The sequence below is a fragment of the Python bivittatus genome, unplaced genomic scaffold (genome assembly GCF_059951505.1).
Source record: "Python bivittatus isolate LINGU-HERP-01145 unplaced genomic scaffold, Pbiv_v1 ctg000580_np1212, whole genome shotgun sequence".
NCBI lineage: Eukaryota > Metazoa > Chordata > Lepidosauria > Squamata > Pythonidae > Python > Python bivittatus.
In genome coordinates this window covers 1,822,812-1,839,757 of record NW_028277087.1, presented here as the reverse complement: position 1 = coordinate 1,839,757, position 16,946 = coordinate 1,822,812, and the positions used below count along the sequence as shown (strand labels likewise).

The 16,946-nt window shown below is 41.4% G+C and overlaps 1 protein-coding gene across 2 annotated transcripts in view; it reads right to left on the bottom strand.

The window, feature by feature from the left end:
- The window catches only part of KDM4B (lysine demethylase 4B), a 180,842-nt gene that overhangs the window by 42,502 nt on the left and 121,394 nt on the right, over window positions 1-16,946 (bottom strand). For both annotated transcript variants that reach the window (XM_088149338.1, XM_088149339.1), the window contains exon 9: window positions 12,407-12,603. In XM_088149338.1, the coding sequence (XP_088005464.1) occupies window positions 12,407-12,603 (197 nt within the window). The remainder of the gene's footprint in view (window positions 1-12,406; window positions 12,604-16,946) is intronic.

Genomic DNA, 16,946 nt, shown 5'->3' with positions numbered 1-16,946 from the left:
CCTTCCAATGAGCAATCAGGGTTGATTTCCTTTAAGATTGACTGGTTTGACCTCCTAGCAGTCCAGGGGACTCTCAAGCGTCTTCTCCAGCACCACAGTTCAAAGGCATCAATTCTTCAGCGCTCAGCCTTCTTTATGGTCCAGCTCTCACAGCCATACATTACTACTGGAAAAACCATAGCTTTGACTATGCGGATCTTTGTCGGCAAGGTGACGTCTCTGCTTTTTAATATGCTATCTAGGCTTGCCATAGCTTTCCTCCCAAGGAGCAAGCGTCTTTTAATTTCATGGCTGCAGTCTCCGTCTGCGGTGATCTTGGAGCCCAGATAAATGAAGTCTGTTACTGCTTCCATTTCTACCCCTTCTATTTGCCAGGAATTGATGGGTCCAGATGCCATGATCTTAGTTTTTTTAATGTTGAGTTTCAAGCCAGCTTTTGCACTCTCCTCTTTCACCCTCATCAAGAGGCTCTTTAGTTCTTCTTCACTTTCTGCCATTAGGGTGGTATCATCCGCATATCTGAGGTTGTTGATGATTCTCCCTGCAGTCTTAATTCCGGCTTGTGATTCTTCCAGCCTGGCATTTCTCATGAGGTACTCTGCATATAGGTTAAATAAGCAGGGTGACAGTATACAGCCTTGTCGTACACCTTTCCCTATTTTGAACCAATCGGTTGTTCCATGACCGGTTCTAACTGTTGCTTCTTGGCCCGCATACAGATTTCTCAGGAGACAGGTAAGGTGGTCTGGTACTCCCATCTCTTTAAGAATTTGCCACAGTTTGTTGTGATCCACACAATCAAAGGCTTTTGCATAGTCAATGAAGCAGAAGTAGATATTTTTCTGGAACTCTCGTGCTTTCTCCATGATCCAGCGAATGTTGGCGATTTGATCTCTAGTTCCTCTGCCTCTTCGAAACCCAGCTTGTACATCCTGGTCTATATGATCCCGGATCTATTAAATCTTTATCCATCTTTGGAAACAGTACAATTAACAATTGTTCCCATGATGATGGAATCTTATCTCCTTCTATTACTCTATTATATAGTACCTTTAGTTTAGGTATCAATAAATGTTTAAATATTTTGTAATATTCTGGTACCAATCCATCTACTCCTGGGGATTTCCCCCCTTTTAATTTGTTGATAACTTCTTCAATTTCTATATCCAATACTGGTTGTTCCATCACCCTCCTATCATCCTCCTGCAATTTTATTGTCCAATATTTCCTTATATATTCTCTAATCTTCCCCATGGGTTTACCCCTTGAGGAATATAATTCCTGATAAAAGTCTTGGAAGTCTCCTATTTTATACATCCAATTATAGCTTTTTCCCGTTTTATCTTTAATCGTTCCAATTAGATTCCTTGCCTTTTTTGATTGTGCGGACCTGGCCAGCATTTTAGAATTTTTATTACTATACTCAAAAAAATCCCTTTTCAAATATATTAAATTTCTCTGCACCTTCTCCATATCTTTATTCTCCAACTCCTTCCTCTTTGCTTGTAATCGTGCAAATATCTTTTTGTCTCTTTTATGTATTTCCACTCTCTTTAATTTTTTCCTTCAATCTTTTCTCATCCTCTTCCTGTTGCCTTTTCAATACACATGATTCTCTAATACAGATTCCTCTCATTACTGTTTTCATTGTATCCTATAATGCCACTTGTGTACATTGTCCTGTATCATTAATTTCCCATTTTCCTTGCCATTCTTTTCCAATTTTATCCACAACATGCTTATAATTTAAAATCTCTGTATCTAACCTCCACCTCTTAGCTTCTTTTTAGTCTTTCTTAATTTTAATATCCATATTAACCAACGCATGGTCTGTAACCTTAATAACCTCTATTTCAGTATTACTTTAGGAATTAAATTTTTAGATATAAAAATATAATCTATTCTTGAGTAGGTCTTAAACACTGACGAATAAAAAGTAAGTTTATTTTCTTCTGCTCGTACTATTCTCCAAACATCCTTCAACTCATTTCTATTCATAATCCAGGTTAAATCAGTAGTTTTATTATGACACTCATCTACAGAGGGGTTAGATTTGTCTTTCTGTTTATCCATCACCATATTAAAATCTCCTGTCATTGCAATATAACCCTTCTGGAAATCCTCCATATCTTTAAACACCTTCTCATAAAACTGCCTCTGTTTCACATTCGGGGCATAAATATTTACCAAAGTATATTCCTCTCCCCCCAATTCACCCTGTATCATTATATATCTGCCCACAGAACCCTTTTTTATCTTTATCACATTGAAACCACATTTCTTTGATATAATAATTGCCACTTCTCTTGCTTTGGAGGTTCCACATGCCTTTTCCTAAACAGCTGACCATCTTAAGTTCATTTACATCCTCTTTCACCTGATGTGTCTCTTGTAAAAATATTACATCTGCTCTCTCTCTGTGCGGTAATGCTTCCACCCTCTTCCTTTTGATATTTGATCCTAGCCCTTTAACATTTAAAGTTGTAAACCTTAACCGGTTATCCATAAAATTTGTGAAATCTTTCTTAACTGGTCCTTTAAAGTGCAACTCTTTACTAACATCTTATTTCCCAATCTCTCCTCCTCCCCCCCACCCACCTCCATACCCACACAAAGAAACTTCCTCCCTCTTCCAGAAGTTAATAACCTCTCCCATAGTACTTATGAACTCTTTAAGGGGGGAGAAGGCAGTTCCCCGGTTTAGGAGTAACAGCAACATTACCAGTTCTTCTTCTCCCAGTCCATTTCTCTTTTTTCTTCTTCACTTATACTATTTTCCTCCTACTGCTTCCAATTCCTCCTCTCGTTCTTTTACTTTATCTTCATCTTCTTTCCGCTTCGTTAACTCCAACTGGTGTAACAACTCCATGCCCTCTTCCAATGATGTTATTTTATAAAATTTCCCTGCCCATCGAAACTTCAGGAATACAGGGTATCCCCAGTTATATACAATTCCCTTATTTCTCAGAACAACAATACAAGGTTTTACACTCCTCCTCCAATTTATTGTTTCTGGGCAGAGATCATTAAAAACCTGAACCGGAGACATCTTATACATTAACCCTCCATTAACTTGTCTACTAGCTCTCATAAAGAGATATTTCTTATAATAACTCCGGAATCTTATGATTATATCTCTGGGGGTCAGTCCTCCTCTCTTAAAGGTAGCTCTATGGATACATTCCACATCTGCATCTTCCCAGTTAACATCTTTTGCCAGAGTCTTCAGCCATTCCATTACTTTCCCTCTCAGATTCCCAGGATTTTCCCCAGATTCCTCTGGGAGCCCACGAATATGTATGTTAGATCTACGTTCACGATCTTGAATGTCAATCATCTTTAACTCCCATCGTTCAAACTTTGTATTATATTCCAACATCCTCTTCTGATTATATATTGCCTTTTTCTCCAAGTCCTCCACCCTTGTGGTAATGACTCTGATTTCTTGTTTAATTCCTAAAAGTGTTTTATTTACTCCTGTTAATACAGTGGGGCAAAAAAGTATTTAGTCAGCCACCAATTGTGCAAGTTCTCCCACTTAAAAAGATGAGAGAGGCCTGTAATTTTCATCATAGGTATACCTCAATTATGAGACACAAAATGGGGGGAAAAAATCCAGAAAATCACATTGTCTGATTTTTAAAGAATTTATTTGCAAATCACGGTGGAAAATAAGTATTTGGTCAATATCAAAAGTTCATCTCAATACTTTGTTATATAACCTTTGTTGGCAATGACAGAGGTCAAACGTTTTCTGTAAGTCTTCACAAGGTTTTCACACACTGTTGCTGCTATTTTGGCCCATTCCTCCATGCAGATCTCCTCTAGAGCAGTGATGTTTTGGGGCTGTCGCTGGGCAACACGGACTTTCAACTCCCTCCAAAGGTTTTCCATGGGGTTGAGATCTGGAGACTGGCTAGGCCACTCCAGGACCTTGACATGCTTCTTACGAAGCCACTCCTTCGTTGCCCAGGCGGTGTGTTTGGGATCATTGTTGTCAGAAAACGACAGACACGGGTTCGGTTATCCAGTAGACAGAAGTTTTTATTGGGCACGTTTGCAAAGGTGGGTCCCTCCCGCAGCAATGGAGGAACCCCGAAGCAAGGTCTGGCAGGTTTTTATACCCCCTATCTGTCCTCCCCCTCCTGCGAGGGCTTGGCTCACAATCTCACCTTTTTTACTGCCCCGGAGCGCCGCTAATTAACCGCAAAACCGCAGACATTCCACTTTCCGAATCCAATCAGCGCAATACACATTCCAATCCCCACTTGACCCGACAGCCGCCCCCTGCCGTTTCTCTTCACTCTGGTGCGAACGTGCCTCTTGCCTGCAGTCTTTCCTCCCTCCTGCCGTCCCTCTCCACTCTGGTGCGAGTGTGCCTTCTGCCCATCCTCCCTCCTGCCGTCCCCCCAAGGCTGCCCCATGGTGCACAGCGCTCTCCCCTAGCAAACATGGTTCGTTTGAGGCCCTCACTTCTCCCTGCCTTCTCACATTGTCATGCTGAAAGACCCAGCCACGTTTCATCTTCAATGCCCTTGCTGATGGAAGGAGGTGTTCACTCAAAATCTCACGATACATGGCCCCATTCATTCTTTCCTTTACACAGATCAGTCGTCCTGGTCCCTTTGCAGAAAAACAGCCCCAAAGCATGATGTTTCCACCCCCATGCTTCACAGTAGGTATGGTGTTCTTTGGATGCAACTCAGCATTCTCTCTCCTCCAAACACGAGTTGAGTTTAGACCAAAGCGTTCTACTTTGGTTTCATCTGACCATATGACATTCTCCCAATCCTCTTCTGGATCATCCAAATGCTCTCTAGCAAACTTCAGACAGGCCCGGACATGTACTGGCTTAAGCAGGGGGACATGTCTAGCACTGCAGGATTTGAGTCCCTGGCGGCGTAGTGTGTTACTGATGGTAGCCTTTGTTACTTTGGTCCCAGCTCTCTGCAGGTCATTCACTAAGTCCCCCCGTGTGGTTCTGGGATTTTTGCTCACCGTTCTTGTGATCATTTTGACCTCACGGGGTGAGATCTTGCGTGGAGCCCCAGATCAAGGGAGATTATCAGTGGTCTTGTATGTCTTCCATTTTCTAATTATTGCTCCCACAGTTGATTTCTTCACACCAAGCTGCTTGCCTATTGCAGATTCAGTCTTCCCAGCCTGGTGCAGGTCTACTACAATTTTGTTTCTGGTGTCCTTCGACAGCTCTTTGGTCTTGGCCATAGTGGAGTTTGGAGTGTGACTGTTTGAGGTTGTGGACAGGTATCTTTTATACTGATAACAAGATCAAACAGGTGCCATTACTACAGGTAACGAGTGGAGGACAGAGGAGCCTCTTAAAGAAGTAGTTACAGGTCTGTGAGAGCCAGACATCTTGCTTGTTTGTAGGTGACCAAATATTTATTTTCCACCATGATTTGCAAATAAATTCTTTAAAAATCAGACAATGTGATTTTCTGGATTTTGTTTCTCATTTTGTCTCTCATAGTTGAGGTATACCTATGATGAAAATTACTGGCCTCTCTCATCTTTTTAAGTGGGAGAACTTGCACAATTGGTGGCTGACTAAATACTTTTTTGCCCCACTGTATCTCATCCACCATCTGAGCTCTAAGAGACTCATTATTTTTCTGCATCATTTCTGCAAATCTTGTCAACATCTCCTCCAAATCCATAGTTGTTTTCTTTTCTCCTTTCTCTCCCTTCTTTCTGCCTAAGCACAATGGCAGCTTCCTGTGAACGTTGATTAGCTCCTCCATTAATCTTTACTTCCGCCTCCAGATTCCGCCCCACTTTAGGCTTTCCTAAATCTTTATTATCTGACATATTTATTTCATTCACTTCAACTCTTTCCAGTCGCTCAAAACTCTTATCGGAGAGTTGTTGTTTTTTTTTTTAACCCTGGTCCACGCTGGCAAAGCCTGCTGGATTAAATTTTTTCCTCTAGGCAAAAAATTTTTTAGCTCTCTGCCCAGCATCAGAACCAAAAGTAAATCTGTCCAGCTTATTTTCAATAACAAAGTCCAAGTCAAAATAATTTACAGAACTCCAATCTAAGGATTCTCAGCTTCCGACTCACCCGTCAACCTTCATGTATACATTGCTTGTACGTAGGAGTCCAGCTTTTAAGTTCCTTCTGACTGGGAGTTCTTCGTTCCACGTTGCTACTCCATAATGCCAACGCTCCGCCCCCCCGAAACTGGCTGTTTCTTATGACTAATATTGTCTTCTTCAAGCAGGAGCATCCCAAATCCGCTGTACCCATTACCCTCAGCCGTCTCCAGCATATGTTACTGGGGAAGATGGAAGCTGTAGTCCAACAAATGTGGGAAACACCAGCCTGATTTAGAAGATGAAGTTTCAAACCATTAATACCTTGGAGATACTGCCTATCCAAACAGGAGGTGTCTGACTGGTACTCAGAGGCTCCTGTTGCTCACTGAACAAAGGTGGGCTGGGTATGAATGTATTTCCCTATGGTATATTTCACTAAGAGTGGATGCAAGCAAACTGACATCCAGCAGTGCCACTCCATTCTTATTCTGTGGCAGGGTACCGAAGGAGCCGACTGTCCAGCACCCCCAGTAATTTGTTGCGGCCATGCCTGGCAAGGGAAAGCACTGCATGTTTTTTATCATCCTCTGCATGCAGGTACAGAATGGCCTACTGTTAGAACAGTGCAGAAGGAGACAATCTTGGCTGGGAAAAATGACTAATGCTAAATGACCAGGTACTGAGGGCCGCTACTTGGGGCAAGGAACACTCATACACTTCAGGATATTTCTTATCTTCCAAAGTAGCAAGTGCATTCTTGCATCTCCAGACCAATGCTCTTGCCGTCTCACTTCCATCTCCTCATGATGGCAGTAGCCTCACAACATCAATACTCTTACCTCCCTCTTATAAATATATATAAATATCATTTTATTTGCCCTCTGTTTTGAAAGGGCAATGTATGGACACAATGCCAGCTAAGTGACTGTACAAGACCTTTCTCTTGGAGGGAGGGAAGAAGGGAGGAAAGAAGGGAGAAAGGGAAGGAAGGGGAGGGGAATGATTTACAAGCACCTGCCTGTGGACAGGAGGCATATACACTTAGGGTTACATGTTTTTAAAGAAACAGCTCTCACATTGTATGTTTTCCTCCCAACGCTCTTTCGAATGTCTGTCCACTTATTAGGAAGCCACATAAAACTATCAATGACAACTCAGAGACTTGAAAAGCTAAAATTTCAGCCTGTTCACAGTGAGAGCAGACAATGTTAATTCTATCTTAATGGAACATCACCAACGGGGCTTTTTAATGAGCCAACAAAACAAAGTAGTGGTTGGGGGAAGCTGCCTGAGTGGCAGTACCAATTTGGAAAGGCAGTCACAAACTGAGGAATGAGCAATGGCTAGATCCGAACCATATGGCCATATTCAACGTGGGGGCATCCACTTCACATCTGTAAGATGATTCACTAGCAGAAACACGGCAATAGAAACCGGAAGCTTGAAATTTTATTTCACCGATATGTAAAGAAGCTTGCAACATTTCTTTGAAAAGAAAGTGACATGATCTCCCAATTAATAGCTAAATGCTATTTTTAATGTACAACAGAACTGTATCTTGAAAAATGCAGTACAAAAAATAGGAGACAAATTATAATTAGCTTAATTATGTCTCTGAAATGGGAATGCTTGAGATGTGCATTGTTCTTGCAAAATGACTTCCTCTTAAACCTCATGATCTAGGCTCATACTACAAAGCAATATGAAGGACAAGGGCACTTGAAAATCTCACCTTGGGTTAAAGCAAATGGAGTAATATAATTCAGACTCTGAGGAACTGCTAGTAACAGATATTATAGAGAAGATTTGATATTTCAATCCTCTATCCACGCCTTCATCAAGGCTCTTTTGTGAACAAGAGTTGTATTTTGCAGGTGTAACACTGGGCATGATAATGCAAAAACATCAGAGTCTTTTAACCTTGCCATATCAAACCATAAAATCAAAGAAGCCATCAACTTTCATTTCTATCAAAACATAAGATGAAGAGATCTGCCTCCCCTCTGATGCACCCTAATGGTTTGAGAAAGAGACTTCTGAAATCCCCACCTTCATTTAGATATACTGACTCTAAACTGAAGATTAGTTCACTTGCTGGAACTACCCCTTTTATCTCAGTAAATCTTGCTAAAGAGAACTCTGTGAGAATTGTCCTTGGAAAAGAATCTCTTTCAGTTTAGACAGGTACCAAAAGGTCTGACACGGACAGTCTCAGGGCAGCAGTTCTGAATGTTCATCTCTTGGCCCCTTCTCTACTCAAGCTCTCTGTTCCTAGTCATCCCCATGCCATGCTGTTCGGCTTAGGTTCATGCCACTGGTAGTAGCATATGTCCTGAAATGGACCTGAATCTCTACAAGAAGAACTCATATGAGCAGAGCTGTAGCTTTTTACTCCTCTTTGTCCTGGCCTGTCAACCCCAGCTGGAGCATGATGGGCAAAGTCTCAGGGCAGCACCAGAATACTCAGCAGCCATCCAGGACAGAGAAGCCTCAACTGCAAGAAAAGAAAGGGAGGAGTCCTTCATGTACACAAGGAAAATTGTTTTCTAATGAGCCCTATGAGGAGTTTTAATCAGAGCTCTGCCCCAGGGTCACTCTTGAACAGCCAATTTCAATCTTATAACCGAATGTATTCAAAATGTGTTCATTTCAGTAAAAACATTTTTATTCTATGCCTTCCTTCTTCTACATTCAAACGCCACTGCTGTCTAACAGTTTTGAACTCCAGGCAATGTGAAGTTAGCCACCAACACTCTAAAGCTACTTTTATGTGCATCAAGAGAGAAAGATAAAAAAGACTGTGCCTATCTGGGTGGACCTAGTTTCTCCCCTTCAGTTTGTACCACTTGAATTGCCTTATGTGAAGATTTTTCTCCTTTTAATGCTACCTTGATTGTGGGGAGGAAGAAGAAACAGTCATACATTTGGTTATCTCCTGGACACAGCTGCCCATGTATAAAAGCATCTAATCCAACGAAACATTGTGAAATGGGATCACTACTCACTATTGACAATCCACTCTGTTGACCAATTAGCTTTTGCCACAATCAATTAACCATTATGTAAACAGCAACTGTGTCAACCCAACAACTTCACTAAGCCAGGCAGATCTGGGGACAAAATGAAGCAGTGCACTCCCTGCAGATAGGATTCAAGGGCAGAGTGACAAATAACACCTGGCTGGAGAATGAAAAGCATTTCAAAATTTTTACATGCCAGGATACATTTTTGGTGTTTGCTGTATTAAATTATCAGGCATCATGTCTGCACAGGGAAGAAAATTTACTCAGAAATGGATAGCTCAAACAATCAGAAGCATGAGATATTTCCACTCCTGGCTCCCAGCATATCATACTCAATTGACACAACAGCCAACACATCCTGCTAGGAAAGAGAAGGGAATATTAAAGTCAACTTGAAAGAGAGGATCCTCAGCCAGTAGTCTTCTATGCTGCCAGGAGCCAACTTGATGCAATGGCTGATTTAGAGTTAACAAGGTTTTCAAGCAGAAGAATGGTATCTCTAGCTCAACAGAGGCCAGCTTGAGCAGAGAAAATATGTTTTTCATTTAATACCACAGGATACTTTTAGAAGAGAAACCTGTGGGTACGGACTGCAATGGGGAGAAGGAAAAATGATTTGTGAGACTACCATGACAATTAAATTGCAGAGATTAAGTGAGAAAGTAGGATACACCTCATGGCGTGGTTTTGGTCCAAGGGCTGTAGCAGCTCTAGAGGTTGGAAAGCTACTTTCGGGGAATCCTCCAGTGGCACAGACTGCAGCTGCTAGAGGGGGGAGGAACTGGTAGGAATGATGATCAATTATGAAATAAAGTGCTATCACAGTAACAAAATGAAGGCTAACATTTACAAAGAAAATATGAGGGCGTCAAGTATACTATGGGGTAAAGAAAACAGTATTTGTATCCAACCAAACATGACCATATAGTTTGCAAGGGGTCCTTTATAAAAGGATTGAATGGAAAAACTCTAGAAATCATAGATTAATAATTAAGAAGAGTTCTAAAACATTGCATATCAATGCCTATGGAAAATTTTGGTGTTTAAGCCTACGCCCTATATTGTACATCCAGAACCTTCTTCTCCTCTTCTGCACATTATTTCCTCTAGAGTGGTGCTTCTCAATCTTGGTAACCTAAAGATGCATGGACTTCCACTCCCAGAATTCTGGGAGTAGAAGTCTACACAACGTAAAGTTGCTAAGGTTGAGAAACACTGCTCTAGAGATCCAGCATAATAGTTCTACTGAAGTCAAGAAGGTCTGAATGCTGCATTCCCAATGCATCCAGGGGCCATTTTATCCCCGGATTCCATAATGGTGGAATATTCTTAATGCACTGTGGGTGTATCACTTTTAAAGGCCTTCCAAAGCTGGATGGGCCCCTCTATATTGTCATGCCCTCTTCAGGAAATTCCAAGATCTGTGGAATGACTCGGCTGTTTCTATCCAAGCTAGAAAGGACACTGGGCCTTCTTATGTTCTAAAATGTGACAACCAATATAACATTATTAAAAGATATTCATAAGCTGTCTTGAAATGGATTTGCTTTCTTTTGAGAATTTTTTTTTTTTTTTTAAATCTGCGCTCAGTCGTTACCGACTCTGCAGTGACTGCTTGGACGAGTCCTTGCAGTTTTCAAGGCAATTGTTTCAGAAGTGGTTTGCCAGAGCCTCCTTCCTAGGGCAGAGCCCAGCTGGCAAGCGCAGGAGGCGAGGTTTCCGTTGCTTCACGCCCTTTTCGGGTGCGCGCGGTTTTTCGCGCTTACCGGCAACTGCTCCCGACTCCTTTTTGCAAGGCGCCGCCAGCATTTTTCCTCCCACCGGAGTGAGAGTACCCATTTATCTACTCACGTAAGTTTTCGAACTGTTGGGTTTACAGGAACTGGGGAGGAAACAGGAGCTCACCCTGCTAACGCGAAGGCTGGACTCGAACCGCTGAAGCGTCGACCATTTCTGGCCAGCAACTTTCAGCGTCATTAAGCCGCTGCGCCATCGCGTCCCCTCTTTTGAGAATAAGACTAAACTAAATGTATGACTTCAAAAGGATAACCAACACTTATGGAAAACTGGAGAAAGAGGTTACCAAAGAACAAACTTTAGGCAACTGTTTTTGTTTTGTTTTTTTTGTTTTGGTGTGAACTTTGGGGGAGGACAAAATTCAAGAAGACAATGTTCAAGTATCCTGCTTGTTCAAGGCTCTAGAAAAAATCAGAAACAACGGACCCTTTGTTAAGATTGTTAAAAAGCTTGAAATCAAATACAACTGATGAAGATGACCTCCAAGTTCAGTAAGCCAAATGGATTATCTTCAAATGTTGACAGGAAAGCCTTGCACATCCTACCTAGCAGGGAACCTAGAAAGAACTGAAGACTAGTCCTATGACTGATAAATTCATGCAAATGGATCCCACTCTGTAAAAAAACACCATTAGAGATGTAAGACTTTCAATGTGAATAGAAAAGTAATACTGGGAAAACAAAAGAGCAAAAAAAAGGAGGGAGGAGAAACACAGAGATATTTCAATTTTTCCTCTGCAGCAATGTAGGGGAAAACTTCTTCAAAAGTTAAAAAAGTATAGGAGAAGCTGATTCTATGTTTGGCATCACATAGGGAAGAAAGATGACATATACAGTTGTTGCTGCATCAAGACTTCTAGTACAAGGATTTTGTAACCATATGCTGACTGGTGTAATAATTCTAGTGTGGTGAATGAGCCTGATACTCAATAGTCTTTGGGAGGAGACCCATATTCAATAGGAATGTTAGTACCACCCTGAAATACAGACCAAACTTCTTTGCTCTCTGCCGGTGAAGAGAAATGCATAAAGCATGCTATCTGAGAGCAAAACCCAATAAAGCAGACACATTATATATAGACAATCACCATACGCTGGCACAGAAAATCCCACAAAGCTGCGCCATGTTTTCTACGGCACAATTAAGCTATGTTAGTTAAAAGACAGAAATCCATCTCAGGAAATGATATGGAGGCCTTTAGCATGCTCAAAACAGTGACAGGTATTTCTGGAAAGATCACTCAGGAGGCCACATTTTGCCACACTACATTATTTGTATACCTTCACCAGACAAAACTTCATTTTCTACTCCTTTCTCCTCCATAAAACATTTTTATGGAAGAGAACTGGAATCTATGGGGGGATATTCCCCCCTTTATTCTTCCTACCAAACAAGAAGTGATCCTCCTTTTCTCCAGCTGCTCAGGCATCACACCTGCAAAACTGCTGCATCCTCAGAGAGACAGTTTTTGTGGTGCTTTGCATGTTCCAGCCACAAGTTAGAAAGGAGGCACAAGTAAATGTCTTACCTGCGTAGCATCTTTGCTTTCAAGGCATCTTTTGTCTGATTCCAAGCTTCCAACTCTGGAGATGTTAAAGCTGTAGGTTTCATGTGATCCAAGACGGTGATGTCTTTTCCTTGTTTCCATAAGTCATACCGTTCAGGCTGTAGCACCCGTACAAAAACATCCATAGAGATCTTCACGGTATCTTTCCGGCACGTGCACTGAAAAAACAAATTCAAGGCAGCCATCATTCTAATATCACAAGGTAGTAAGCCTGGCTGACAGAGCAGGGGGTTGAGAGAGAGAGATAAATTTCACATTTCAAATAATAGCAGTATTTTTATTAATTTTTATTAAATAATTTTTATTATATTATATGAATAAATAATAGCATTATATTCAAATAACATTGACTATAGAATATTATTAAGCATTTCCTGAGCAGAAAATGAAACACTGATTAAGAAAATCTTGCCAGGGTCTCACTCCAGAAAAAGTTGTGTGCAGACTGTGAAACAAGAGAGAAGCACAGAGGAGCAGAGAAGCATTGAAGGACAGAAAAGCATAGTGGTAGTAAAAAGCTGAAGAAAGGATTTCAGTAGGTGGGAAACTATAAGTCAAGCACAAATAAGTCAAGAGCAGAGAGATGAAGGAAGGATGGGGGGAGGCAGAAGAGGCCTGGCTGTCCAGGAGATTAAAAAATGACAAGGAATAAGGAAGATTGGAGAGAAGAAATCCTCAAGACAGGAGGAGATGGAGACTGTTCAAGATACAGAGAGCATAGGCTGTAGTTTGGGACTGCAGAACAGAGATAACGAAGAGGCACAAGTGTTTTCACACACAGATTTAACACTAACTAGTCAAGCTAAGCAGATTGCCATCTTGGTTCTCGTTTTGTGCATAAAATACAAACATATTTATGAACTTTGAAGAAGCAGGATAGAAATAGTATTGATGCTTTTGAACTCTGATGTTGAAGCAGACTCCTGAGAATATCATGGACAGCCAAGAAAATGATCAAATTGATCATGGAACAAATCAATCCAGAGTTCTCACTCAAGGCACAAATGACCAGGCTCAAATTATCCTACTTTGGACACAGTATGCAAAGACCTAATGCTCTGGAAGAGTCCATAATGCTGGGAAAGGTGGAAGGAAAAAGAAGAGGACAACCAGCAGCAAGGTGGATATATTAGTTACAGTGGTGATGGGTGCACTGTTAGAAGAGCTGAAGGACCAGGTTAGGCACAGATCATCCTGGAGGAAATCTAGCTATATGGTCGCTAAGAGTCAACACCAACTTGATAGCAAATAATCAATCCACAAAGACAAGCTTGAGCAGGGTGGTCCTCTCTTTCCAGGTTTCTTCTGGCCCAGGTTCTTTTTTTTAAGGGCTGCTCCCCTCACTATTTTCTCCATTTCAGAGAAGAGGCGAGGGAACTACTTTCTGCCATGCAGTGAAAAACAAGCATTGAACTAGAGAGCAGTAATAACCAGCCTGAGCCAAGGAGGGAGGGAAATATTTATGGCCCACCAATTTCCAGCACACCCAATTTGCTTAATGAAAAATTGCAGAGGAAAGAAAGTTTTGAGAATGTAATTTGGCCAGAGAGACACAGAACCACAGATGGTGCCCGTGTTTCAGATTACTGGCTGGGCTGAAGATCTCCCCAGTACCTCCATCAATGGTGGCTTAAGGGATTTGTATCGAGCAGCTATCTGATTTTTTTTCCTTAAGTAATTAAAAAAGGTGCCTTTAGTCTGTTTCTGGAAGGTGGGGAGGGAGGGAGGGAGGTGGGGAGGGAGAGACAGTGAGGCTTGAGCTTGGAAGAATCAAGGTATTTCCACATTAGATGCCTTCCTTCTGTGTGTAGGAGGAAAACTGAGATCAAGGAGATACACCCCACCCCAAGACACCAGTTGCTAATTAATCTGGATCGTAATAGAAATCACCAGCAAAGAACTAAAGTGGGCAAGGATGCACCCAGTAGGCCATAGAGACGACAGAATCTATGAGAATAGCCTTGCAAAGGAGTCCATAAAACAGCCTCCTCTCATGTAGCATTCTGCAGATGCCCTGGGGTTATGACTCAGAATTCTCCAGCCAGCAAGGTGGCCTGGATTTTTAGCAGTCACAGTCGCAAACTTTCTAGAAGCCATCAGACTGAGTAGAGATTGCCATAAAACAAGGGTATTTTAGCCCAGGGGTCAAGATAAGGCTGGCACATTTGCAGGGGGGTGGCCACAGCCCAGTAGCAGATATACCCTACAGCTTTTTCCTTTTAAACTTTTTAACTTTCATCAATTCCCTTCAACCACGATTATCTTGGTCTTTCCCTTCCTGTGACGCATTCTTCATACTTCATGCAGTATTTCTGTTTTTTAAAAAATTTATTCTCATTCTCTCTATATGACTAAACCGACTCAACATGGTTATTTTGTGCTGTTCATTCCCTTTTGTATTCAGTCCACATTCATTCAGTAGTGATTCAGTCTTGACCCTAAATCAACTCTTCATGATTTACCATATGCACTTCTCAAGTTCCCAATTTCCACTGCATTCAACTTCCTTTTATGCTTCCCCTGACATATTCAACCCCCACTTCCATATAACACAGCAGGCAGAAGCACACTCTCACATACAGCCATTCTGCTGCTTTTGACAAACATTCACTCCTTGCAAAAGGCAAAAAACCAACCGCTGGCTTTCTGCCAGCACTTGTGGGCCTCACAATTTCTCTGTCCATTTCCCCATCTTCAGTAAATGTTCTACCAAGGTACACAAATTCATCCACTTGCTCTAGTTTTTTTGCAGCTTATACGTAACTTCCAATTGTTCATTCCATTTTTTCTGTCAAATACAACTGAATCAAATTATTTTCATTACATGAATGTAATCCCATAATTCTACATAAATTATAACTGACTTATTAATATGAAATTTTTGGGGAAAATCATCTCTCTCTCCCCCTCATTTTTAAAGATTATTATACATCATTTGTTTTACGTCCTAAAGGGAAAAAATGGGCAGGGGTGGCTTTGTTTCTGGCTTCCAAATATTCAAAAATATTACTTCTCTAGGAAACCTACACCACTACACCAAGAAAAAAGCTGAGCCAAGTTTTTTTTAGAAGATCAAAAAAAAGTTCTGTTGGCACCTATTGCAGTAAAAGCTTAAGTGATAAGTTTCACTTCACAGCTGATGGATAAAAGGTAACAGAAATTAAGTATTCCAAGCAAATAAATTGCAAGATGATTAAATGAAAACAATTCAGCCAGCTAAACTCACACAATCTATTAAAATGCCTAGAGTGATGCCAAGAAATGCACAGTATCTATGCCAACTGAACCTCCCCTGGATGGAAGGGACCACCCTTGGGAGGGCAATTCAGAGTTCAGGCTCCATCACAGAAGAAGCTGCTGAGCTCCTAATACACCTCCCTGTAAAACTACAGATGCAGAAGGGCCTCATCTGACAATCTTAAAACAGCACAGAGAACAGCTGGCTGCTCGCTTGTAACTGGAGTTATGCCAGAGCTCATTTGGGCATTTACACCACAGTGTTTGTGCCTGGGCAGATCTTCATTCCAGAATATCGTTCGGCTGAGTTGAATTGACAGGAACCCACCTACTAATACTTTAAATAGTGCCCCCCCATCTTTACAGATCCTCTCTCGTCACACTGACCAACAGCAAGTAAAATAATGAGCGAACTAGAGAGGAGAAGACATTACGGTTGTGTAAAGGAATAGAAGACAACTAAAATAACCCCTAGTTGTTTCAAAGCAGTCTTTTGTTATGCTGTGTGATCTCTATGCGTTAAGATGGAGTTTAGACAGCCTTATGAGAGGACAAAAAAAGGCGCATCTGCTGTGGGCCTGACATTCAATAGGCAGTGCCTTACAAAGATAGATGGACTGGACCTCACTACAACCCTGCAAGTTGTGCAAAGCGGCATGCTTCAGAAGTGACTCTAACGGAATGGCCTCTGACATCATCTACTGGTAAGCCAGAGAAGTTATATGAACAATCAAGTGCATAAAACCTTGAGAGAGGCCATGTTGACAACCAGAATGGCAGTTACTGGATTGGCAGAAAGATTTGGTTCCATGCAGAGAAGGATCCAGCTGGTTAGCACAATTAGGAAAGAGAAGAGGTAACACATTATCTATAGCCATATGGAATGTGTACACATTTAGAAGAATCATATAAATATCTGGCTTTTAATGCCAGATCAGGTAAGATAGGCCTGCCTGTAAAGTGCAAAGATCACTGGCCTAATAGATGTGGCTACTATCAAATGCACAAAATGTTCAGCAATGCTACAATGACAGTGGGATGACCATTTAACCCTGTAAAATCACGCACTAAGAGCATTTAGGAAGCTTCCAGTACTTTGGGATGAAGAAAGAACAATTTGAGGTAAACTTTCCACACTGTTAGGTGAAATGTCAAGAAGCTGACATGGAAATCCACTCTTGCTCTTGAGACAAAGTTCGTGGGACATGCATGTCACTAAATGAAAGTGCTCCACAAAACACAGCATCTGGGGCCACTGTGATCC